At 46.6% G+C, this 26,242-nt stretch overlaps 1 protein-coding gene and 1 pseudogene across 1 annotated transcript in view; one reads left to right on the top strand and one right to left on the bottom strand.

The window, feature by feature from the left end:
• Window positions 1-26,242, top strand: part of THOC1 (THO complex 1) — a 131,635-nt gene that overhangs the window by 85,868 nt on the left and 19,525 nt on the right. Inside the window, exon 17 of the mRNA XM_030212935.1 lies at window positions 13,634-13,699. Within this exon, the coding sequence (XP_030068795.1) occupies window positions 13,634-13,699 (66 nt within the window). The remainder of the gene's footprint in view (window positions 1-13,633; window positions 13,700-26,242) is intronic.
• LOC115460094 lies at window positions 461-1,496 on the bottom strand (annotated as a pseudogene).

Raw genomic sequence — 26,242 nt, 5'->3', positions numbered from 1 at the left:
ACTTTCCTAATCCAGCATATCTGACTTTTATCCTATTATCAATTCATACCCCAAATTCCTAGAATTGCAGTTATGCCACTACACCACTCCCTCTGAGTCACAAAGCCATGTTATCTTCATCCACCTAGTAGTAACCTCTCCCACCATGTCACAAATTCTAAGCCCACCTCCTCATACTACTTCAGTTTTTTTTTATATCACATTTCCAAATTATGTTTTTATTTATTTACTTATTTAGATTTTGTTTACACCTTTTTCAGTAGTAGCTCAAGGTGAGTTATATTCAGGTACTCCGGATATTTCTCTGTCCCAGGAGAGCTCACAATCTAAGTTTGTACCTGAGGCAATGGAGGGTTAAGTGACTTGCCCACGATCACAAGGAGCAGCAGTGGGATTTGAACCAGCCACCTCTGGATTGCAAGACCGGTGCTCTAACCACTAGGCCATTCCTCCACTCGGGTTACATGCCACTGCTGAGGCACTGTGGGCAAAACATACACAATACACCTATGGTCTGACCGATATTGATAGCAAAGCCCGGAGTGGAGCTGAGCAGAATGGGAAGACTAAAGTTGCTCCTGGAAGTGTGCAGGCAGGATTCCTGGTGCTGGGTATGCATGCTGTAGGAAACAGGCTGTCCTCGGCGCCGCTGAAATTCCCCCTGGACGCTCTCCATCTGCAGGCTGACACAGTACTGTAGGCAAGGAATGTCTCCTGTGCCAATGATATCCTCTCCAATCTTATACACAGTCTTAAGTATGCAGAAGGTCCCCACCTTCCCACGATTGTTACTGATGTTAAATAGGCGCACGTTGCATCGTGACGTGGCAACCATCGGTAGCTCAGTGGCGAGATCCACCAATCTGGAATCCTTTCTTTTGCTTTCATCGTCATCCAGGAAGGGGTTTGAGGGGGCCGTGTCATCATCCTGGGGAAATTATGAGTCTTTCAGACCTTGCAGAACCAGGACCCGGAAGGGCATACACAGAAGTTTGATTGGAGAGTTGACCCTCTGACATCCAATAGTAAGCTTGTAAACATACTTCATACTCTGTCCTCGAAAGGAAGGGGGCCAATCAATGGGAAGAGTCTCACAGTACGAGTAGGATTTGGACTCTCCAGGATCCAGTCGCAAATCACAAAACAGAATCTTTGGTGATGTGGAGAGAATGCACTGACCTCGCTCGTCCATATTTGGGACAAAGACTGTCTCATTCTCAGCCTGGACATCGTGCTTGGTGTCCTCAGATGGGGGGAGCAGCACTCGATTTTCACTAGTGTGAAACTGACAGTGGATCTGAGCACTGGCCCAGGCAAGCATCTCGCTGCTGGCTGATGTGGAGAAAGATGAAAGGGGGTTGGTGAATGTAATGAAACATTCCAGCTTCTCACCCGCCAGTAACACAGGCCCACGGACAAGCTTGGCCACCACGTCAATCATAGCTGCTATACTGGACTGGGTCCACACACTGAAGAAAACCCCAGCACAGACTCCACAATAAGTCAGGAGACCGGTGGAAAAGTCCATATCTCCACAGGAGCAGTCGCAACTCGTCTGACCTTGTGGTTAAGCTAGCAGACTGTTCCCAACTTCCCCTTTTCACTATCCAGATACAATGTGGTTTCAAACTGTATGAAACACAGAAAATGTTGCCCAAAGAATTAATACAAGTCTAGATATCCATTAAAGTTATCGTAATTGGGACCATTCTTTCTCCGAGGACAAGCAGGCTGCCCTGACGTCCACGGCAGCCCTAGGAACGGAAATCTTCTTAGCAACAAAAAGTTTGCTAGAGTCTTCGAGCACGCGAGTGCGGCCATCTTCCCGCCAGTCGCACGAGAGTCCCGCTTCAGTTCTTTATTCTCCGCGGTAGAGAGTGACTGCTTGTGGTCTCTCTCTGTGCCCCTGAAAGAACCTTTGCTTATTTTTCGTTTTTTTTTGTCTCCTTTTCCCTCATTTTCTTTCCATTTAAGTTGTTTCCCTTTAATATTTTTTTTAAAAACCCTTTATTTCTTAGGTTAGGTCCTGTTAAGTTTTCTTTCGCTTCCGAAGCCACGCGTACGCGGTTATTTCCTTTTTGTGCCTTTCTTTTTGGCACAATCAAGAATTTTGATTTTTCCATCCATGTCATCGAGGACGCCCAGTGACTTCAAGAAGTGTACTTGGTGCAACCGGGCGATCTCGGGTACTGACCCTCATGTGTGGTGTCTTCAGTGCTTTGGGCCCGACCATCTCCCAGACACATGTAAGTTGTGTCTTAGCTTGAAAAAGCGGACACAGGCGTCGAAACAAGCTCTTCGGGATTGTCTTTTTGGAGCTTCGCCCAGTTCGACGTCGACATCGGTACCGCGGTCGGCGGCGTCGATATCAGCACCGGAAATGGCATCGACATAAGGAGCGCAGGTAATAGCTGTCTGGACACCACACACTGGGAGCAGTGAGCCATCGAGTGGGTCTCCATCTGTCTCGAAGACTCCTGCTGGACAGGCCCACTGGGACCGACCACTCTCGGACCCGACCCCGAGGAGGCGTGTGGATTCCACGTCCTCCTCGTCGGTACCGAGGAGTATCGATGGCTTGCTTCGAGCGAAGGCGAAGAAGCATCGTCATCGGTCTCCTTCTAAGCACGGTACTGGGAGCTCCGGGGCGTCGAAGGATTCGGTACCCGTGAAGTGCCGACGCCGGGAGGAGCGCTCACCCTCCATTCAGGAGGTGTCAGTCTTCGGACAGCCCGGTACCGCCTCCTCGACCTCAACAGATTCTGGATCAGGTTCCTGCACCGACCCCGCAGCCGTGCTTGACAGCGACTCTGGACGAGCACATCCGAGCCATTCTTCCAGGTTTGCTGGAAGGGTTGCTGCGTCAGCCTGTTCCGGTGCCGGGGGTGCTTGCGCCTTCGGCACCGTTGATGGAAGCGGCAGCTGGCTCTGGCCCTGTGGTGAGGTCCCCAAGTGGCACCGGCGCAGGCTGCCACCCAGGTCGACTCTCCATCGACATCGATGGAAGGAGCTTCATCGCCGCCAGCACAGGAGTCGACTTCTCGTGATCGCCATCGGGGACATGGTTCCTCGGCGTCAAGACGGGCCCAGTTTCGGACTGCAGTTCAGGAACTCTTGTCCGATACCAAGGAGGATGCCTCGTGGGATGAGGGAGAAGATCCCAGATATTTCTCTTCCGAGGAGTCTTGTGGTCTTCCCTCTGATCGTACTCCTTCACCAGAAAGAAAGCTTTCTCCTCCAGAGAGTCTTTCTTTCTCTTCATTAGTCCGGGAAATGTCTGTGGCTATTCCCTTCCCTATGGTATCAGAGGAGGAGCCCAGGACTGAGATGCTCGAGGTCCTTGACTATCCTTCGCCACCTAGGAATCATCCACTGTTCCTCTGCATAATGTCCTTAAAGAGACATTACTGAAGAACTGGAAGAAACCACTAACTAACCCCACCATCTCCTAAAAAGCTGAGTCCCAATATCTGATTCATGGAGAACCTGAGTTGATGAGGTCGCAGTTACCTCATGACTCTATGGTTGTGGATTCCACTCTCAAGAGGGCCAGGAGTACTAGAGATTTCGCCTCGGCGCCCCCAGGATGGAAATCTAGAACTCTTGACTCGTTTGGGAGAAACGCCTATCAGACCTCTATGCTTGTGTCCAAGATTCAGTCATACCAGCTCTATATGAGCATCCACATGCGGAACAATGTAAAGCAACTGACGGACTTGGTGGACAAGCTCCCTGTGGAGCATGCCAGGCCTTTTCAGGAGGTGGTCAGGCAGCTGAAGGCGTGTCGTAAATTCCTGTCCAGGGGTGCTTATGACTCTTTTGATGTTGCAACCAGAGCCGCTGCTCAGGTATAGTGATGCGCAGACTCTCAAGGCTGCGTGTCTCTGACCTGGACAATCAAGTCCAGCAGCGGATTGCGGATGTCCCTAGCCGGGGGGATAATATTTTTGGCGAGAAAGTCGAGCAGGTGGTTGAACAGCTCCACCAGCGGGAAACCGCTATGGACAATCTCTCCCACCGGGCACCTTCATCTTCTACCTCATCAAGTAGACGTTTTTTCTGGGGAAGAAGGAATGCTCCCTAAGCCTATAATAGGCATAGGTACAATCCTCCTTCCCTATAGCCTTCTCAGGCTTAGCCCCAGCGTGCTAGTTCTCGTCAACAGCGTGCGCCCAGACAGGCCTGCAGCTCCCCAGCAAAAGCAAGGGACGGGCTTTTGACTGGCTCCAGCTGTTCATAGCCGCTATCCATGTGTCCGTGCCGGACGATCTACCGGTCGGAGGGAGGTTAAAAGTTTTTCACCAAAGGTGGCCTCGTGTAACCTCCGATCGGTGGGTTCTCCAAATAGTCCGGTTAGGATGCTCCCTCAATTTGATCTCCAAACCTCCAAATTGCCCACCGGGAGCTCAGTCCTTCAGCTTCCAGCACAGGCAGGTACTTGCAGAGGAACTGTCCGCCCTTCTCAGTGCCAATGCGGTCGAGCCCGTTCCACCAGGGCAGGAAGGGCTGGGATTCTATTCCAGGTACTTCCTTGTGCAAAAGAAAACAGGGGGAATGCGTCCCATCCTAGGCCTAAGGGCCCTGAACAAATACTTGGTCCAAGAAAAGTTCAGCAAAACGATTGGCTATGCTCTCTGGACGCTTATACACACATCTCGATACTTCCAGCTCACAGGAGGAGAGCGCAGCACTTCCAGTATTGTGTGCTGCCCTTTGGTCTCGCGTCTGCACCCAGGGTGTTTACAAAATGCCTGGCAGTAGTTGACGCAGACTGGGAGTGCATGTGTTCCCTTATCTCGACGATTGGATGGTGAAGAACATCTCGGAGGCAGCAGCTCTACAGTCCATGCAGATGACTATTCAACTGCTGGAGCTACTTGGGTTTGTAATAAATAACCCCGTCCCATTTTCTTCCTGTTCAAAGACTGGAATTTATTGGAGCTCTGCTAGATTCACAGACGGCGCGCACCTATCTCCCCGAGATGAGAGCATTCAATCTTCTGTCTCTAGTTTCCATGGCAAGAGCGTCTCAGCGGATCACAGCTCGGCAGGTGTTGAGACTTCTGGGCCATATGGCCTCCACAGTTCATGTGACGCTCATGGCCCGTCTTCATATGTGATCAGCTCAATAGACCCTAGCTTCCCAGTGGTATCAGGCTGCAGGGAATCTAGAGGATGCGATCCAGCTGTCCACCGAATTTCACAATTCCTTTCAGTGGTGGACAATTCGATCCAATTTGACCTTGGGACATCCCTTTCAAATTCCTCAGCCTCAAAAAGTGCTGACAACGGATGCATCCCTCCTGGGTTGGGGGGCTTATATAGATGGGCTTCACACTCAAGGAGCTTGGTCCCTCCAGGAATCAGGTCTTCAGATCAATCTCCTGGAGTTCCGAGCGGTCTGGAACGCTCTAAAGGCTTTCAGAAATCGGCTGGCCAATCAAATTAGTCAAATTCAGACAGCAATCAGGTTGCCATCTACTACATCAACAAGCAGGGGGGCACCGGATCTTGCCCCCTATGTCAGGAAGCCTTCCAGATGTGGCTTTGGGCTCACCGTCCCGGCATGTTTCTCCAAGCCACATATCTGGCAGCCGTAAACAGTCTGGTCAACAGGCTGAGCAGGATCATGCAGCCTCACGAGTGATTGCTCAACTCGGGCATAGTGCGCAAGATCTTCCAAACGTGGGGCACCCCTTTGTGATTGATCTGAGTGGCGAAAAGTTTCACCAAGTCCCTCAGTTCTGTTCCAGGCTTCAGGCCCATGACAGACTAGCGTCAGAAGCCTTTCTTCTTCATTGGGGGAAGGGCCTTCTGTATGCATATCCTCCCATACCCCTGGTGGGGAAGACTTTACTGAAACTCAGGCAAGACCGCAGAACCGTGATTCTGATTGCTCCTTTTTGGCCGCGTCACATTTGGTTCACTCTTCTTCTGGAGTTGTCCTCCGGAGAACCATGGAGTGTTTTCCAACCCTCATCACTCAGAACGAGGGGGTGCTTCTGCATCCCAACCTCTGGTCTCTGGCTCTCATGGCCTGGATGTTGAGAGCGTAGACTTCGCCTCCATGGGTGTCTCCCAAGTCTTGCTTCCAGAAAAGATTCCACGAAGGGGTGTTACTCTTTTAAATGGAGGAAGTTTGCCATCTGGTGTGACAGCAAGGCCCTAGATCCTTGCTCTTGTCCTACACAGACCCTGCTTGAATACCTTCTACACCTGTCAGTCTGGTCTCAAGACCAACTCCTTAAGAGTTCACCTTAGTGCAATTAGTGCTTTTCATTATCGTGTAGAGGGTAAGCCTATCTCTGGACAGCCTTTAGTTGTTCGCTTCACGAGAGGTTTGCTTTTGTCAAAGCCCTCTGTCAAACCTCCACCAGTGTCATGGAATCTCAAAGTCGTCCTCATCCAGCTGATGAAACCTCTTTTTAAGCCTCTGAATTCCTGCCTTCTGAAGTATTTGACCTGGAAGGTCATTTTCTTGGTGTCAGTTACTTCAGCTCGTAGAGTCAGTGAACTTCAAGCCTTGGTAGTTCATGCTCCTTATCTCAAGTTTCATCACAACAGAGTAGTCCTCCACACTCACCCTAAGTTCCTGCCAAAGGTGGTGTCGGAGTTCCATCTGAACCAGTCAGTTGTCTTGCCAACATTTTTCCCCTCCTCATACCCGCCCTGCTGAACGTCATTTGCATACATTGGACTGCAAGAGAGCATTGGCCTTTTATGTGGAGCGGACAAGCCCCTTCAGACAGTCCGCCCAAATGTTTGATTCTTTTGATCCCAACAGAAGGGGAGTCGCTGTTGGGAAACGCACCATTTCTAATTGGCTAGCAGATTGCATTTCCTTCACTTATGCCCAGCCCAAGCTGGGCTGACTCTTGAGGGTCATGTCACGGCTCATAGTGTTAGAGCCATGGCAGTGTCGGTGGCCCACTTGAAGTCAGCCACTATTGAAGAGATTTGCAAGGCTGCGACGTGGTCGTCAGTCCACACATTCACATCTCATTACTGCTTCCAGCAGGATAGCCAACGCAACAGTCGGTTTGGGCAGTCAGTGCTGCAGAATCTGTTCAGGGTTTAGAATCCAACTCCACCCCCCCCCAGGCCCATTTTTATTCTGTTCCAGGCTGCACTCTCAGTTAGATGTTCTGCTTCGTAGGTCAATCCTTGTTATGTCTTCGCCGTTGCGAGGCCCAATTGACCTTCTTTGTTGTTTTGAGTGAGCCTGGGTGCGAGGGATACCCCAATCGTGAGAACAAGCAGCCTGCTTGTCCTTGGAGAAAGCAAAGATACATACCTGTAGCAGGTATTCTCCGAGGACAGCAGGCTGATTGTTCTCACAAACCCCGCCCGCCTCCCCTTTGGAGTTGTCCTTTCTATTTGTTATTGCTTTATATTTAACTGAAGCGGGACTCTCGCACGACGGACGGGAAGATGGCCGCGTATGCGCGGTGCACGCGCTCGAAGGCTCTAGCAAACTTTTTGTTGCTAGGAAGATTTCCGTTCCTGGGGCTGCCGTGGACGTCACCCAATCGTGAGAACAATCAGCCTGCTGTCCTCGGAGAATACCTGCTGCAGGTATGTATCTTCGCTATATGCATGTACTTATTTTTTAAAAGCTTGTAACAAAGTTCACAATCAACAAATTCTTAAGCTGTCTTGTACAGTATCTTGCCCTGGGCATGACCCGAACACTGGTCAGCAAAAATACAGAAAACACAGGGTTTATTTTCCATTCGGTGACACACACTCCCAAGATCTCTCGCCCACACACACACACATCTGTCTCAGTTAAAAGGTCCATTTCCCCTTCTCCCATGACTTGCCCAACAAATCACACTAAATGCATAAACATATTTTTGGATCTAGAGGAGTGGGGGGGGGGGGGGGGGGTCACATGGCTGTCCTTGCACAATTTCAAAAAGCCACCTTGCAGCCTGATCTAGTTAGCAAGGCTTGAAAGCAGCACACAGAATAATTAGGGGGGGGGATGAAATCTTACAGATAAACCATGTTTGTTATTATCCAGAGGAGCGCTCTGCATATACAAACATTAGGGGTCCTGAGCCCCCTCAAGCTCCCCACATACTCTCTATTTTCAGTTTAGTGAAAGCTATATTTCTTAAATAAGTTACTCATTTTTCCAAATCTGAGCTCAAGGCAAACTACGTTTCAGGTATAGAGTGTGTGGTAGCATGAGCGAGGGCCTTCTGTGAGACCTCACAGAAACAGCCAGATAAGATATAAAGGTAAACAGAAAATTCTGTTACTTCATCAAATGTATGGAAACCTGTTGCTTCACAGGCTTAGTACTATGCCAGTAAAATCTCTCGCAAATCAGAGACCCTGTTAATTTGGTGGTCTTTTGCCCATAGATTGTGGAGACATAAGCTTGAGGGCTGCTCCTCTCTTCCCAGGGCCTCTTTGACTTGTTTCTAGAATGAGGTTTTATCTGCTGTGCTTGAACTCCGCACCTCTCCCCGTCTACTGTGTACTAGGGGCCCTGGCTTCTTAAGGTGGCCCAGGGAGGGGGTTTCATTAGGGGAGACTGGCATTCTCTTACACATTCCCTCACAGAGTGGTTCTGAGAGGCACTAGAGGGTGAACTGGCTTGCCCAAGGTCACGAGGAGCATCAGTGGAAGATGTAGGATTTGAACCTTGGCTTTCTTGGTTCTTGATCTGCTGCATTAAGCACTAGGCAGTCCATGTCTAATGGTGCACTTCTAATTTTATATAAAACTAGTAAAAAAAGGCCCGTTTCTGGCACAAATGAAACGGGCGCTAGCAAGGTTTTCCTTGGAGTGTGTATGTTTGAGAGAGTGTGTGTGAGATAGAGAGTTGAATATGTGTGAGAGAGAGAGTGTGTGAGTCTGGGTACAAGTGTGTCTGTGAGAATGAGAGTGTGTGCAAGTGTGTATGTGAGACACAGTGTGAGAGACAGACTCTCTGTGAGACTGAGTGTATGAGACCAAGAGAGTGTGTGAGTGACTGTGTGACACATAGAGAGTGAATGTGATACAGTGTGAGACAGAGTGTGTGAGAGACAGTGTGTGAGAGTAAGAGAAAGAGAGACATTGACTGTGAGAGAGAGAGAGAGAGAGAGTGTGTGTGTGTGACAGAGATACCTCCCCCACTCTGTGGTGTCAGGCCCCCCCTCTCTCTCTGGTGTCTGAGCGTTACTGTGCAGGACGCTGAGCTGTGGCTGTGCTTCAAGGAACTGACCAATCCTATTTAAACCGAGAAACCTCGTGTGGTTGGTCACTTCTGCTTGTGAGGAACCCGGAAGTACGTGATGTCAATTCAGGAGATGGATACAGAGAGCAGGAATGCCTCAGCCATGCAGTCAGCTTCAGAATGTTGGCATTGCGTTTTATTATATAAGAGGATGATCTGAAAATACAGAGTTTAAAATTGGTGTTTCTACCAGGTAGAATAATTTTTAAAGCTGTTTTAGTGATATTTAATGTAGATTTCATGATATTCATATGTACCGATGGGAAGGTTTCAAATAAATTAAAATGGTGTGCATTAAGAAACCAAACACAAAAACCTTTTGTCCTTTACCCTTAGTAAAAAAAAAAAAAAAGGCCCTTTTCTGACACAAATGAAACGGGCGCTAGCAAGGTTTTCCTTGGAGTGTGTATGTTTGGGTGAGTATGTGTGAGATTGACTGTGTGTGAGAGAGAGTGAATGTGTGTGTGTGTGTGTGTGTGTGTGTGTGTGTGTGTTTCTTTTGTGTGTTTGTTGCTTGTGTGGAAGGTTGGTTTTTCTTTTTTGTGTGTGTGTGGGGGGGGGGGGGGGTGTAGCTCCTGTAAGCACTTGGGAACCTGCCTGCCAAGTCGTTAATATACCTGTGTTCTGGTGAGCTGTGTTTGCAAATTTGAACTGCATGTGTATTTGTCAGCATTCCTTGTTCTGTGGAAGGCTGCGTTTTGATGTGTTTTGGGGGGGTGGGTGGGGAGGAAGTCCCTTTAAGCACTTGGGTACCTGGCTGTGACGTCGTTAATGTGTGTTGTGGATAGCTGTGTTTGTTGTGGTTGGGTGGAGTGTGTCTTTTGAAGCTCCTGTAAGCACTTGGGAACCTGCCTGCTTGCTGTTTTTATCTCCATTTGTATTTGTCTGGTTTTCTCGTTGTGTGGAAGTGTGCGTTTAGATTTTGGGTGGGTTGGGGGGGCGAGGGGGTGCAGACGTCGAGTCAGTGGTTAGTTTTGTGTGCGTGGTCGTTTCTTAGGGTGGCTGCACATACCAGGAGCATGGGCATCCAAATAGTTTTGTCCTTCCAGCGACGTTCCTCGTTTCTCTGTGCTGCACAGAAAGTGACTCGTGCTGCTGAGTCTCCTCGGAAGAAAAAAAAAACGTGTGTGCGCTTGGTTTTGAGTGTATGGGAATGACGACCGTGTTGGGGAGTGGAAACAGAGATTAACCAATGGGCTTCCTTGCTCGTGTGTAGCAGGGGCGTATCTGCGTGGGGCCTCAGGGGCCTGGGCCCCCGCAGATTTCGCCCTGGCCCCCCCTACCGCTGCCAACCCTCCCCCTCCGTTGCTCGCCTACCTTCGCTGGCGGGGGACCCCAACCCCCGCCAGCCGAGGTCCGCGTCCTCCTGCCGCTGCCGGCTGCCTTTGGTCCTTTCATTTTTCCATTGAAGCTGGCGCCGCCGCCGACGAAAAAGTTTCTTTTGAATCTGACGTCGCTGCACGTTGTACGTGCAGGACGTCAGACTCAGAAATTGTTTCTGAGTCTGACGTCCTGCACGTACAACGTGCAACGTGCAGCGACGTCAGATTCAAAAGAAACTTTTTCGTCGGCGGCGGCACCAGCTTCAATGGAAAAATGAAAGGACCAAAGGCAGCCGGCAGCGGCAGGAGGACGCGGACCTCGGCTGGCGGGGGTTGGGGTCCCCCGCCAGCGAAGGTAGGCGAGCAACGGAGGGGGAGGGTTGGCAATGGCAGCGGCTGGGGGGAGGGGGATCGGCAATGGCGGCGGCGGCGGCGGGGGGGGGGCTATAATGTGCCCCCTCACTCTGGCCCTGGCCCCCCCTACCGCCGCAGGTCAGATACGCCCCTGGTGTGTAGTAATCATCGTGCACCGTGGCCGGAGTCGGAGAGGGAGGGCGGTGGAACGGTGAGCGAGCAGCTGCGGCAGGGTGGGTGAGGGGGACTGTGGGCGGGGGGACGGGGTCCAGCGCCGATTTTGGTTGGTTTTGAGTGTATGGGAATGACGGCTGCATTGGGGAGTGGAAACCGAGATTACCCAATGACAATCCGATTTGTTGAGTGTCATTGCTCCGCCCTCAACGTCATCACGTTGTGATGCGGGGGCGGGGCAGACGCTCATGCGATCTTGCAACTACAAATTTAGAACGTTGGAGGTGCCTTTTATATATAGAGATGTTTGATGGTTTTGTTTAACAAGGCATTAAGGTGCCCAGTAATCTTGTTTGATGCAGTTAAATTAGTGTATAAGAGTAGAAAATAAAAATCTGGTTTACAGTTTTTGCTGCTTAGGGGGTGTTTATTTTGAAGTCTGAAAGCAAATTTTGCTCTGTTCCTATCAGCACTATAAAATTAGCACCAGAACGGCATGGGGAAATAAAGCTCCGATGATCAGAACTAATAGCATGCCAATTTAGGCGTGCTATTAGCTCTGATCATTGGGGCACTTCTGTGAGAGGATTGTGCCTGGGCATGTGCCCAAGGCACAGTCCTCCTGCAGAAGTTGTTTGACAGGTCTGGGCTCCCAAAATAAGAAAGCCTGGACCTGTCAAACAGAATAATACGCCCTGGAGGTCCAGGGCTCCACAAACCCTAAAGCCAGCTCCTAGCTGGTGTAAGTTTTGCCGCGGGAGTAGTGCCAATGTTTGGTGCACTGCCCGCTGAGCATTGGGGAAGACTAGCTAATTCCCTGTTTAGCATACATTTTCATGCTACTTGCACTCAGAGCTGGCAAGCTCGTTGTTACACGCGCTCGCCAGCTCTGATCATAGGGCAAAGGCAAATGCAGGCCGTAGTTCAGCGCCAATGGCCTCTAGTGCCCGCGTTTGTCTTTGATCATCGGCCCATTAGTGATTACAGTAATCACAAGATCTGTTAATACCCTACTTGATTCTGAAACTGTCCAAAATTCTCTTTAAAATGTTCACTGATGATTGGATGCAAAGCCTCACCAGACAGGCAGAATTCATGAGCTGATTGCATCCCTGCAGAAGAAAAGTTTTTTTTTACTGTGCTTTTGGTTATCCACATCTTTAATTTTCACAGCACTTGTCACCACTCTCCAGGCCGAAAAGACAATCTCACCTGAAACTTAAACCAATGCATCAGAAAATTATGAAATTTATTAGAAGCATAGACCTCAAGGCTCTTACATGCCTGATATGTCATGGAATTATTTCCAATCCCTGTATGTGTGTAACTGTGTTGTGTCTGTAGGTATCTTTGACTTAGAGAGGAGGAAGTGGCGGTACTCAAATATTCTATTGGGTACAATTAAAAAAAACTTACTTTGTGAGCCCACTAGGGACAGAGAAAGCATCTGCAGATAATATGTAATGTCTAGTAGTGCTGTGGAAATAAGTAGGGTTGGAAAAAATAATATGAGATCAGATATATGTAACCATTAGATGCCGCTGACAAGATTTCAAAGAATAGATTTTATAGTTTAACTACACATGCTACTGTTCCTCTTCCCAGAGCTGAATTAATTCTATTGGGCCCTCAGCAAACATACCTTCCTTATTGTCCGTGCCAGACCAGTGTGGCCAAGTGGGTTATGTCCCCCCTGCCAGGAGATGGAGTCAGAGAGAAAACGTTCAGAGCAGAATTCACTTCCCCTAGAGGGGGCTGGTGCTGCCTTCCGCTCTCCATTATCTCTGTCTTCAGCAGATGGTGTAGACATGTGGTCTGGTGCAGAAAAATTGCTAGGCTTAGGGCAGTGGTCCCCAGGCCATCCTCCCTTGGTGGAGCAGGATCCCAGTTAGACTCGCTTGTACAGCAGTCTGTGGACTGATTCGGCTGGTTGATTAGGACTTTGCTTCTGGCCAGCAGTCTTGGGCTGAAGCCACCAATTGAACAGGTTTCTAGGGGTAACAGCCTGTGACCTGATTCCCTGGTGAAGTAGGTACCAGTGTGTCCTCTTTAGTGCTCTGGCATCTATTTGAAGAAAACATAATACATTCTGTAATGATGTTTTTTAAGGTTTTCCATGTCATAAGACTCTCAGGGTTTGTGATAAAAGGGCTGCCTGCAGAACACAAGTAGTTTGTGCCTTTTTTCCTAGGTGTAGTCAAATTCATTCTTAATTTGATTGATGCCAGCCACTCCAGTGCTTGCCTTAAAAAGGATGGCTCTACTTGTTTTATGTTTTATTGTTACACACTTTAGTTAAAGCAGATTATAAATATTGAAAAAATAAATATACCTGGCAAGATGCTGATAGGTTCACCATCTTGGATAAGAGATTTAACAGTTTTCCTAAGTTTTTTCTTTATCTTTTTAGAAAGTGTCTTTATCTGCTGTCATTTACTATGCTACTGTGCTTACATGGCTCTTATTTATCCTTTTGATCTAAATTGTATTACTTCTTCTATATTGAGAATGAATAGTAGTTGCATTCCCAGTACTTATATTTGTTTTACAGTGATGAATTGACACGACTTTGGAATCTGTGCCCCGACAATATGGATGCATGTAAAGCAGAGAGCAGGTAAGTTGGAAAGGAAGGTTCAGAATATAAGTGCATGTTAAATGCAAATTAGCTGTATATGAAAAAGGCCTGTTAACTTTTTCCCATTACAGAAAAAAAAAGGGGTGGGAAACAGGTCATGTGCTCGAGGTGTCATATGGCAAGATACGTTGGTGACACACTTTCTCCTAACTTAACTTTATAACTTCCTTCCCTTAGTTCTCCCCCTGCCCCCCCCCCCAAAAGAAGTCCTCCATACTTGATCACCCTCCCACTATCTCCTACTGCAGCCTGTAGGTGTCCATAAAACAGAGGGGACCTCAATGCTGCCATGGGTTCATGAAATTTTCTGTAGGTGCAGTGTTACATCAGAATAGGAGCCCTACAGGCTGCAACAGAAGACATATTTAATCTGTTTGGGACTTTAAAGTGAGATTAAATGGCATTTCCTGCTGCTGGCCAGTAAGGATGCACAGTGGAAAGGGGATCAAGTGTGGGTAATTTTGTGATGGCTTGTTCATTCTCGAATCAAGGGAAGGAGGGAGTTATGAGAGAACTTGGAAAGGACAGACTAGGGTGAAGGGGGAGATTCATTGGGGAGAAGGATGAGTTTGATAAAGATGGAAAAGCATCAGAAAAGAAGAGCCTCTTCAGAGGGAGGGAGCAACAAGTCCAGTCCCATCCTGAAATCTTATCTGCTGTCCAGGACAGTCTAACTGATGTCTCTTGTCGGGGAGAAAACTTGTTTGGTGACAAATTCAAGGAAGAAGCTGGCCTAATTTAAAAAAAGAAAAAATACAGATACTATAAAAACCCTATCCAGGCCACAAATTTCTACTACTTCTAGAAGATTTGCAGGAGGATATTGATTCTTCAATTACTATATGTCTAAGTGCCATTATACTCCTACTCCTCTGCCTCAAAGGACTATGCTCCAGTGCTTATGTCCATGGCACCAGCGGGGTCAAAAATCTCAGACACCCTCTCATTTTAAACAGCCCAATTTTTGACTACTAGACAGCATTGCCACCGTACAGTTGGAGGGAAGTTCATCCTATTTCAATCCATGCTCTCATTACCTCTCGCCTTGATTACTGCAACTTACTCCTCACTGGCCTCCCACTCAGCCATCTATCCCCCCTTCAATCCGTTCAGAACGCTGCTGCACGTCTTATATTCCGCCAAAACCGATATACTCATATCACCCCTCTCCTTAAATCACTTCATTGGTTTCCGATCAGATATCGCATACAATTCAAGCTCCTCCTCCTTACCTACAAATGCACTCAGTCTGCGGCTCCTCACTACCTCTCCACCCTCATCTCCCCCTATGTTCCCGCCCGCAACCTCCGCTCACAGGACAAAGCCCTTCTCTCAGTACCCTTCTCCACCACTGCGAACTCCAGGCTCCGCGCATTCTGCCTTGCCTCACCCTATGCCTGGAACAATCTTCCTTTACCCATACGCCATGCCCCCTCCCTACCCATCTTCAAATCTCTGCTTAAAACTCACCTCTTCAATGCTGCCTTCGGCGCCTAACCGCTCGAGAAATATAAAATGCCCCAATCCATCCACCCTATCAGATTAACTGTTCACTCGTCCTCCAGATTGTTCACTTGTCTTTAGATTGTTCTCTTGTCTTTTAGATTGTAAGCTCTTTGAGCAGGGACTGTCCTTCTATGTTTGAATTGTACAGCGCTGCGTAACCCTAGTAGCGCTTTAGAAATGTTTGTTAGTAGTAGTAGTAGTAGGTGGCCCCTTATAACCTCTGAGTGTTTGGTGCTACGCACCATTCAGTGTGCCCTGCAGTCCTTAGCTCTTCGCACAATTGGCTATGTTGTTTGGCATTAAAGCAGTCTTGCTGTTGTGGCTGGTAGATACTACCACCACACTACAACACTGAAGAAAAGCAGGGAAGCTGGTTGTTCTGAAAAGTGAACAAGTCTATTGCTGGGTTTCCCCACTGCTAGAATATTCAATGAACTACAGAGATGCTAAGAGACCATGAGGTTGTAGGATTCTGCTCAATTTGTCTGCCATCACATTTTGTTTGTCAGCTAGGTAAACAGCTCTTAGATGTTTTGAGAAACTGCCCAAGTCCATGTCTGTATAGTTTGCTGACACAGATGTAAGATCCTATTCCCCCATGTTTGTTCAGGTGATGTATTGCAACCTGGTTGTCTGTGTGAACAAGTATTACCTGATCAAGAATGCAATCTTGGAAAGTCATGAGAGCATTCCGGGCTGCCCACAGTTCCAGAAGATTGATGATGATGTTTCTCATGTGGGGACCAAGAACCTTGTGTGTGGAGACTGTTGAGGTGAGCGTCCCAACCTACCATGGAAGCATTTGGTGGTGAAGACTTTGTGATGTGGAGGGGGCTGAAACGGAAGACCCCGGTGAGATTCTAGGATACCATCCACCACTGTAGAGAGTGGCGCAGTTATGGAGTGACTTGAATTTGAGCTGAGAGCAATCTCGTGGCTTGCCCCACCGAGTATGTCCACTGAGGAATTCAGAAGTGGAATTGAGCCAACAGTGTTACATGGACTGTTGAAGACATGTGACCGAGTAGGCAGAGCATCTGATGAGCAGATACCTAGGTGGATTTGAACACCTAATCAGCAAGAGTCAATATGTTTGCTCTTGGTTGAGGAAAAAAGGCTTGGCCCTGAACAGTATTAAGGAGTTCTCCTATGAACTCTAAGGTCTGAACTGGTTGAAGATGTGATTTGGGGTAATTTTTCACAAACCCAAGAAGTTCTAAAAACTTTATGGCAGATAGAATACAGGTATGTGCTGACTCCGGGAGTCTGCCTTGATTAATCATTCATTCATGTAGGGGTTGATGTGGATGGCCCATGTGGGAAGTGTTGCAGCTACTACTGTTTAACACTTCATGAAGACTTGAGGAGCCAAAGCCAAGCTAAATGGTAAGACCTTGTTATATTGATAGTGCAGAGTTCCAGAGCGGAAGCAGATGAACTTTCTTTTCAGGAAGAATAGTTATACATGTGTATGCCTCTTTGAGATCTAGAGAGCAAAGCCAGTCATTGAGTTGTATCATGGGAAGTAGTGATCCCAAGGATACCATGCAAAATTTTCCTTTGAGTAGAAACTTGTTTAAGGCTTACAGACCGAAAATTAGATGTACTTCCCCCCTACACACCATCTTTTTTGGTATGAAAAAATATCTGGAATAGAACCATCAACCCCTATCTGTCCAATTCAACTCGTAATAACAAACAGAAACATCATCAGACTTCAACATCTACAAAATAAACATACAAAGCTACATCAAACATGTTTTTTTAATGTATTATACCTCCCCCCCCCCCCCCCCCCCCCCCCGGCCCCAGACTGCCTCTCCTTCAAGCTAAATTTATGGTACAATCTTTTTTATTACATTTCAAAAACAGCATACCAAAACCATATAATCCAATACATTTAGTTGTCCAAAAAACATAGAATTGAAGAAATAGAACACAAAAGCTTGTAACTACATGGCATCAGTGAAATCCCCGCCCCAGTGTCATCCACAAAGGTTCCCATGTCTCTTGAAATTTACAACCTAGTTCATCCTCCAGTGTCTTAATCCTTTATTGTTCCATGCGCAATTGAGTCAGTAGCAAAGATTTCTAATGTTGTAGTGTGGGGGTAATATCTACCAGCCACAACAACAAGATTGTTTAATGCCAAACAACATAGCCAATTATGTGACGTGCTAAGGCCTGCAGGACACAGCTTGGTAAACTGATAGCATCCAAACAATTGTTGGGGTTCTTGCTTAATCGTACAGCCCTAGTAACTCTCGATTGCCTTAAGAATCTTATTCCAAAATAGGTATGTATTAGGACAGTGCCAGAGTATATGTCCCAGCATTGCGGGTGAAAACCCACACTTGGCACAAGCTACGTTAACTTGAATATTCGCCTTATGAGCCCTGTAGGGAGAGATATGAAGCCTGAAAGCAAACTTGTAGAGTAGTTCTTGGTGGATAATAGATAAAGACATGGTATGCAAATGCAGTATATATGACTGTACTTGCTCTCCCGTCAGGGTACAGGTTAGATCTCTAGCCCACCGACGTACCAGGTCACATAGTCCAGATCTGGAGTAGAATCTTTGAGGTACTGGTGGTGAAAAGCCAACGGCACATGCCTATGTCCTCAGTAAGATCAGTCTAGTCCAGTGTGCAAAATGGAGGATTAATACAGACATACACTGACGTCCCTGAGGAAGAGCTTGGAAACAGAAATTTCTGTAGGATGTGCCAAACCTCACAATGAATATGCAGCTTAGATAAGTTGGCTGCTGGGGTTCTTTATTCCAGTGTTTTTTGAGTTACAAACGTTTTGCTAACAGTCAAGACTTTACTCAGTTTGTTTACAGCAATATTTAGCTATCGTTTTCCTCCTCCAGGTGAATTCTGGGGACATAGTATGTTCAGGGAGAACTTTTATATATTGATGATTGGATTTGTCACTATAAGGGTTCAGGTATTCACTTTATGTAAAAAAAAATTAGAAGGAGAGTTGATATCGGAGGATATGCTATGATGTGTAGAGCTGTTCAGGTGAGCCGCTTTTAGCGGTGTGACTCACTGAAACTTTGCTCGGCTGTATGTACAGCCTATTCTGAATCCCCTTTCATCTCTCAATAATAATAACAATTAAAGTAGAAGATATACCTGTAGAATGTTCTCCGTGAACATCCTGTTGAACCCTTTGATGTTCACCAGTATATTTAGGGATTGACTTTTCATTACCAGTTTCCTTTTTTGTCTCTCCCTTTGGGGATTTTTTTGATAGTGCCAGTATCTGGCAGCAGTTTCAGAAAACATAGGAGTGTTGCCATTATTCCAGCAGTGTGCTCAGATTTTCTTGTGCTGTGGTCACCGAATCACAGGATATCCATTTATCATTAGCATGAACTTTAAGAAGCACTGGATAGAGCTTTCTTTTCATGGAGTTTTGCACAGATTGGTATAAAACTCCTCTGCTGCTCTTGTACACCTACTGAATGATCTTGAAAGAGCTGGACTGGCTCCTCACCATATGTCAGTGTATCCCATTTGAGTCTATAGCTATGTGTATCCTCCTGCTTGTGAATGTGGTTAAGGATTTTAATAATAACCACTCTAGATTTTTGTCGGCCTTCTTGGGGCCTGCCCAGCCTATGCGCATGCTGAATACACAATGGACTAGAATTGTCCATGAGAGCGAATTTTTTCTTAAACCATTGCTCCAAGATATTTGCCAGATTTCTTTCAGGCACCTGTTCAATAAAACCTACAGTTCTCAAGTTGCTTTGTCATGAACGATTTTCTAAGTCTTCAGTTTTAGTGTCCTGTGCTTTTATTAATCGTTCCAAAAGCACCATCTTGTTTTTATACTGAGAGGCCTCATCTTCAACATTGGAGAGCCATTTTTCAATCTCTGTAGTCTTTTTAATAGTTTCATCAAGTAGGGCTTTGAACTTTTGCAATTGCCCCGCTAGAGCCTCGAAACTGGGCTCCAGTACTGCACCAAGCGGTGCAGTGATTTGTGCGAGCTGATGACCTGATGCTGACTGAGTCCACCATTTTAGTTTCAGCATTTCGTGGCTTTGTCAGTTTTTGCACCCCTTTTTGACATTCCTGTAGGCATGGACACTACATATTGGTCCATGCAAGCGTCCGATCACTATTTTCACAATCTGTGACCCAGTATGAGCAAGTTTGAAGCAGTTGAGCGGCTTAAGAGAGTGCTGGGACCCCAGAGCAACTCATATCTACGTCTGGTGCTCACAGTGCATCACATGACCTCCCTCTTTATATTTGTCCAGCACTTCTACCTCTCCCCCTCCATCCCCAATGAGCAGCAAATACCAAGCTGTTCTCGTGTCTGCTGGAGCTCACTGCCTTGGCCATAGCTTCCATTGATGGCCCCTCCTGCTCCCAGGTCTGAAGCTCACTCCCTTCCCCCCACCTGGGAATCAGCTACCTCTTTCAGTCTTCACTCTGCTGGTCCCCAGATGTCTGAGGGACTTGAGGAAGGTGGTTCCTTCAGCTGTTCAGGGAATTCAGGTGAATCAGATCCACAGATGATAAAGAGAAAGTCTGAATAGTATTGGAATGAATCCTTCTTAGCTCATTAGGATAGGCCCCATGGATAGTCTAATGGTTCAAGGTATGGGATCGATCCCTGGTGGAATGTGATGTGAGAGTACATAGTATCTCCTTGGGGGAGAGGGGGCAAGAGAGAAGCCTGCTCACAAGTGGGTTGAGGAGAGGAAACCTGCTAAAGTAGGGATGTGCTTTTCGAAATGAACTTTTGGAGCATTTTTAGGGTGGTGGAGATGCCCCCAGTGAAGCAAGGTCTGGAGTTGTTGCAGGACCAGCATGGGTGGAGGAGCGGGGTTACCTGAAAGTACTGGGTTATCCTTGCGACTTTTAGTCTCTGTTGTTGCAGAGCTGTGTCCTAGCACAGGCCTCTTAGAGATTTTAAGATGGAGTTTGTCTTTATGCAAGTGCTTGTTTTGCCCAGGAGGCGCTGTGCCTTTAGGAGAGCTGGATTTGAGTCTCTTTGCTGCTGCAAGATCTACTGGAGAATGAGCCAGAGCAGTTTGGCCAGTCTTAGGAGGCAGTGTAGAGCCCGGATCTTTTGACCTTATCTCCCTGTGGACATCGCACAGGAGTCGGAGTGGTTGCCACCTCCATCTTAGGGGAGATTTGTGGCTGACTGAGGTGCAGTTGGAGTGAATGTGTAGCTGTACTCACGTGGAGCCAACCCCCACTCCCCTTCCCCCTTTATGTCCTGCACACCTAGCTAGAGAAAGAAGCTGCAACAGTGTGGGCTCAGCATCCAGTGTGCTGGCACATGTGGTGCTGGTGGCTGAAGTCTTGGGTCCCACAGGTGTTGGTTTTGGGTCCATTGGGACAGATGGAGGCCAGAGGTTCAGCTGCATGGAACCTGCAAGTACTGAACTGGGTCCTTAGTGTTGGAGGGGGATGGAATTCCATTAGAAGCCATGTGCCAAAGTCCTGAGCTGCTTGGTTTCTGAATTACTTTATTTTATCTGTTGCAGCTTCTTTCTCTAGCTAGCAAGTTTCTTGTTTTTTATGTGTGGAGGAGCATGAGAACTAGCTGTCAGCTATTGGAGGGGGAGGGTGAAACGACCAAGTTCACAGGAGGATGGGACTTGGTCTTCAGCACAAGAACCCTTATACATGCTTACAGAAACCGGTTTTAAAGGTTTCCTTGAGTTATGGGAGAACACTGCCATTGGGAGCCATCCAGATGACCTTTACACCAGCCTGTTAACGGAGAAGTGTATTTTTCCACGACACCTTAAACCTCTTCCAAGGAAATAGTAATACCGGAAATAGTTGTTACCAGTGTAAGTTTCATGGGCCTCTCCATTACCGGAGAACTGAATGTGACCGGTAGGAGAAGAGATTGAATAAGACTGTTTTAGTTAAGGTGCAGCTTTTGTCAGGCAGTGTTTGATTTACACCTATTATTGAAATAGTCACCTGTTACTGTACTTGTATCTACAGCATTATAGATGTCTTTGATAGGTCACATTATCCGAGGACAAACAGGCTGTATAATCCTCACAAGGGGGTCGGCGATGCGTGCCGGCCCGGGAACCGGCATTTAGAAAAGCAAAAACTTTTGCTGGAGCCTTCTGAACGCGCCGTGTGTCCAACCTCACATGCGCCGAGTGCCTTCCCGCCCACTGCACTCCTCAGTTCTGTTTTTTCCATGTGAGGAGCGGCAGCGGTTTACCCTGGCTCCACTTCTTCGCCCGGGAGAGCCTTCAGTGCCTCGTGGGTTTTTTCTCTTAATTTCTTCTTTTCTTTCTGTTTTTCTATTAGTTTAAAAAAAGAAAAAGAAGTTTCCTTTATTTCTTAGTTTTACTTTTGGCCCGTATCTAAGTTTTCTTTTATTTGTTAGTCACGGCCATCCTTAGGCCTGCTCGGCCATGTTTTTCCCCTTATTTTTGTGCTTCTTTTCGGCACAATCGCGTTTTTTTGATTTGGCTAGGGCAGTCTTCCCTTCCATGTCATCGAAGACTTCCAGTGGCTTCAAATGCTGTTCTTGGTGCAACCGGACCATCTAGGGCACTGATACTCATTCATGGTGTATCCAGTGCCTTGGGCCCGACCATAGCCCAGCCCATTGTGCCCTTTGTCTTTGTATGAAGAGGACTCAACTGGCTCGAGAAGCCCAAAGAGAGAAGCTTTTTGGGGCTCAGTCTGGTCCTTCGGCATCGAGGGAGGCATCGGTGTCGGGAGTAGAGGTAGGCATGGCTGCTGAGAGACCCCGACACACTGGAACAGCAAAGCATTGCGTGGGTTTCCACCCGCTTCGAGGCCTCCTGCTATACAGGTCCCCCCAGGACCGTTCATCCGGACCTGACCCCGAGGAGACGTGGGGATTAGATGTCGTCCTCATTGGCACCGAGGAGACTCAGTGAGGTGCATTGAGCAAAGGCTAAAAAGCACCGACACCGTTCTCCCTCGATGCATGGAATCGGCACCCGAGAAGCGTCGACGCCAGGAGGATCGCTCCCCCTCCATACAAGAGGTGCCACTGCGTTGGTCACTCAGCAGCCCGGTTACTGCTCCCGAACCCCAGGCAGCTCTGCCACCGACTGCTACACCGGCCCTGCGGCTCTCGATGAGCGCATTCGGGCCTTACTTCCAGAGCTTCTGGAAGGACTGCTGCGTCAATCTGCATCGGTGTCAGGGATGCTTGCGCCTACCTTGCCGTTTACTGCAGCTGTGTCTAGCCCTCCACCCGCGGTGAGGTCCCAGAGCTTGGTGCCACTTGCAGCTCCAGTATCGGCTGCCACCCAGGTCGACTCCCCATCAACGTCGCTGGAGGAAGCTTCGCCACATTCTATGCAGGAGTTGGCCCTTTGACATCCCCATTGAGATCACGGGTCTTCAGCGTCGAGGCGGCTCCGGTCTTGGAAGTCACTGAGGGAAGTGCTGTCCGCTTTGTTGTTCTAATGGGTCATTAAGAAGATTGGAAACACTGCAAATTATTTAGGGCTCCTCTAACAAAGTTGTAGTACTGATTAGCGGCACACTGGATGCGAAGAAGCCATTGGTAGTAGAATGGGCTTCTTCGCATTCAGTGCGCCGCTAATCATTAGCAAATCTTTGTAAAAGGAGCCCTTAGTTTATATTTGCTATACCGCCTATACTGATATTACAGGCCAAGATGTTATCAAAACAGGAAAGGCAAGGGTCAAATGCTCAGGTGCATAGGGAGAGGAATGGCTAGCAGGAAAAAAAAGAGGTGATAGGTCCCTTGTATAAATCTCTGGCAAGGCCCCATTTAAAATACTGTGTGCAATTCTGGAGACCACACCTTCAAAAAGATATAAACAAGATGGAACCTGTCCATGGGGCAGCTACAGAATTGGTCAGTGGTCTCTGTCTTAAAGAATATGGGTACAGACTTTTATAGACCTCAGTATGTATACTCTGGAAGAAAGGTGTGAGAGAAGGGATGTGATAGAGACATTTAAATATCTCCGTGAGGTGAGCTTTTTCAAATGAAAGAAAATGCTGGAATGAGAGGGCATAGGATGAAGTTAAGAGGTTATAGACTCAGGAGAAATTTAAGGAAATACTTTTTCACGGAAAGGGTACATAAGTACATAAGTAATGCCATACTGGGAAAAGACCAAGGGTCCATCGAGCCCAGCATCCTGTCCACGACAGCGGCCAATCCAGGCCAAGGGCACCTGGCAAGCTTCCCAAACGTACAAACATTCTATACATGTTATTCCTGGAATTTTGGATTTTTCCAAGTCCATTTAGTAGCGGTTTATGGACTTGTCCTTTAGGAAATCGTCCAACCCCTTTTTAAACTCTGCTAAGCTAACCGCCTTCACCACTTACTCCGGCAACGAATTCCAGAGTTTAATTACACGTTGGGTGAAGAAAAATTTTCTCCGATTTGTTTTAAATTTACTACACTGTAGTTTCATCGCATGCCCCCTAGTCCTAGTATTTTTGGAAAGCGTGAACAGAAGCTTCACATCCACCTGTTCCACTCCACTCATTATTTTATATACCTCTATCATGTCTCCCCTCAGCCGTCTCTTCTCCAAGCTGTATAGCCCTAGCCTCCTTAGTCTTTCTTCATAGGGAAGTCGTCCCATCCCCGCTATCATTTTAGTCGCCCTTCGCTGCACCTTTTCCAATTCTACTATATCTTTCTTGAGATGCGGTGACCAGAATTGAACACAATACTCAAGGTGCGGTCGCACCATGGAGCGATACAACGGCATTATAACATCCTCACACCTGTTTTCCATACCTTTCCTAATAATACCCAACATTCTATTCGCTTTCTTAGCCGCAGCAGCACACTGAGCAGAAGGTTTCAGTGTGTTATCGACGACGACACCCAGATCCCTTTCTTGGTCCGTAACTCCTAACGTGGAACCTTGCATGACGTAGCTATAATTCAGGGTTCTTTTTTCCCACATGCATCACCTTGCACTTGCTCACATTAAACATCATCTGCCATTTAGCCGCCCAGTCTCCCAGTCTCGTAAGGTCCTCTTGTAATTTTTCACAATCCTGTCGCGATTTAATGACTGGACTCATGGAATAGTCTCCCGGTGGAGGATCAGTAGGACCCAAAGCAGTCCGAAACAAGTAAAGTCATAAATAACACAGTTTTTTATACATAATTATAGGTTTTTGTCTTTGGATTTAACAAGCAATACCATGTGTATGCAAGGTCTGAATAATCAAATTTAAACAATCAAATTTTAAAGCAAACACCCAAAATATGTAGTACTTGGTAGCAACAATGAAATAGTGATGGAATATTCACATAGTAGGCAGCCAACAGGTTTATTTTCCACTGAAAATAACTTTGTATGAACTTGGCATCTAATAGTGTACTGCTTGCACTTACATCCAAACAGACGTTAAGAAGAAATAAATATATACAACAGATCTGGTACATTTAAACTGACTCTGGACTTCTACATGAATGTAGCTCTTCCTTCATTATTCAATACCTCTCTAAATAATAGTTTTAAAAAAAATCAAAATCAAGTGCATTTTTATAATATACCACTGCATTCCACAAAACAAAAGCAGCAAGTTCACACAACATCTTTCTCTTTTGCTCTACGTACAGGAAAAAGAAGGTTTTAAATGTTCCCTGCTTTCAACCTAATTAAAGTTTTTAAAAATCCTTTGTACTTAAAAATGAAAACTCTGAATGTTGAGCACTTGATTCTCATAACATGATGTCTTCTTTGGTGGCCCTTAGGTGAAAAAAAATCTCAGCACCAATACAACGCCTACTGGGGTGTCCCTATAACCAACCCCTCCAAATGACACACTGATTATGGTTTATGACAAATTACTACCCTGACCAATAAAAGTTAATTCTGTTCTGATGGTTCTTCTCTGTACATTCGTATGCTGCACAAGCTGGAATGTTTCTATAACTGAGATTAAATAAAAATATGCAGACATAATCAAGCTAAAAACTGTGAGCACAGGCGAGGGAAGATTTAAGGATGCAACTGATAGTTTGTTTAGGGTACACCAGTAGAGCAGCTATGCAGGGAAGACGGCTTCAACATTTTGACATCATGCAGTCTCCTATCATTTTAAACCTCCTTGGTACCGAGGACTGGGTTGACAACCTCCTGATCTATGTATTTCCCCTCGGTAAAGAGTTGAGTCTTAAAAAGTAACACTATAACCCTGACAAATAGCAGCTTTAGATTGGAAGTCTCTTCCATTAGAAATAAGACTGGAAACAAATTACATGCGATTTAGACTTACAATAATTGATTGCCAGTAATTAGTTTATCAGATGATATTTAAGTTCCTTCTCTTTTTGTTGTATTTTACTATGTAATTCTGAAAATTGTACTTCGTTTCTTGATGTAAGTCGCATTGAACCCTTTATGGGAATATTGGCGACTAATAAGAAATACGGTAAAATAACTTCTTTTTTCAAAAATGTCTTATTTACAACCACTAAGACTTACATTTCAATCAATTACATAAAAATGTTTTTATTGTTCAATTCCTAATTATGTATTGGTTTTCTTTTTATTGTTAACCGCGTTGAACCAGTATTTTGAGTTATAGCAGTACTAGCTGTCCCTGCTGGCATTGCTCAGCAATAGGTTAGTACTTTGTAATTTAGAAAAGCAAGGTTTATTTGTATGTAATAATGCTGTATTAGTATGCTGATGGGTGAGTGTATGTGGAGGTGTTCTACTCTGGGGTGTATGAGAACGGGTGAGTGTCAGTGGGGGTGTAGTACTGAGGTGTGTGTGGGGGTGTGCTATTCTGGGGTATGTGATTGGGGTTGTTTTGCTGAGGAGTGTGTGAGAACAGGTGAGTGGGGTATTTTGCTGAGTGCTATATTAGAATGGGTAAGTGGGGGGGGTGAGAAAGGGTGACATTGAGTTTAATACTTGCATAAATCAGAAAATGTGGAGACTGGATCCCTACCTAGCACTAACTTTTCTTTTCTGATCAATTTGTTTAGGTTGATTTTCTTGATTAGTTGTTTCTT

Source organism: Microcaecilia unicolor, chromosome 1 (genome assembly GCF_901765095.1).
Source record: "Microcaecilia unicolor chromosome 1, aMicUni1.1, whole genome shotgun sequence".
NCBI lineage: Eukaryota > Metazoa > Chordata > Amphibia > Gymnophiona > Siphonopidae > Microcaecilia > Microcaecilia unicolor.
The sequence above is the reverse complement of the archived record's forward strand: the minus strand, read 5'-3'. Positions and strand labels throughout refer to the sequence as shown.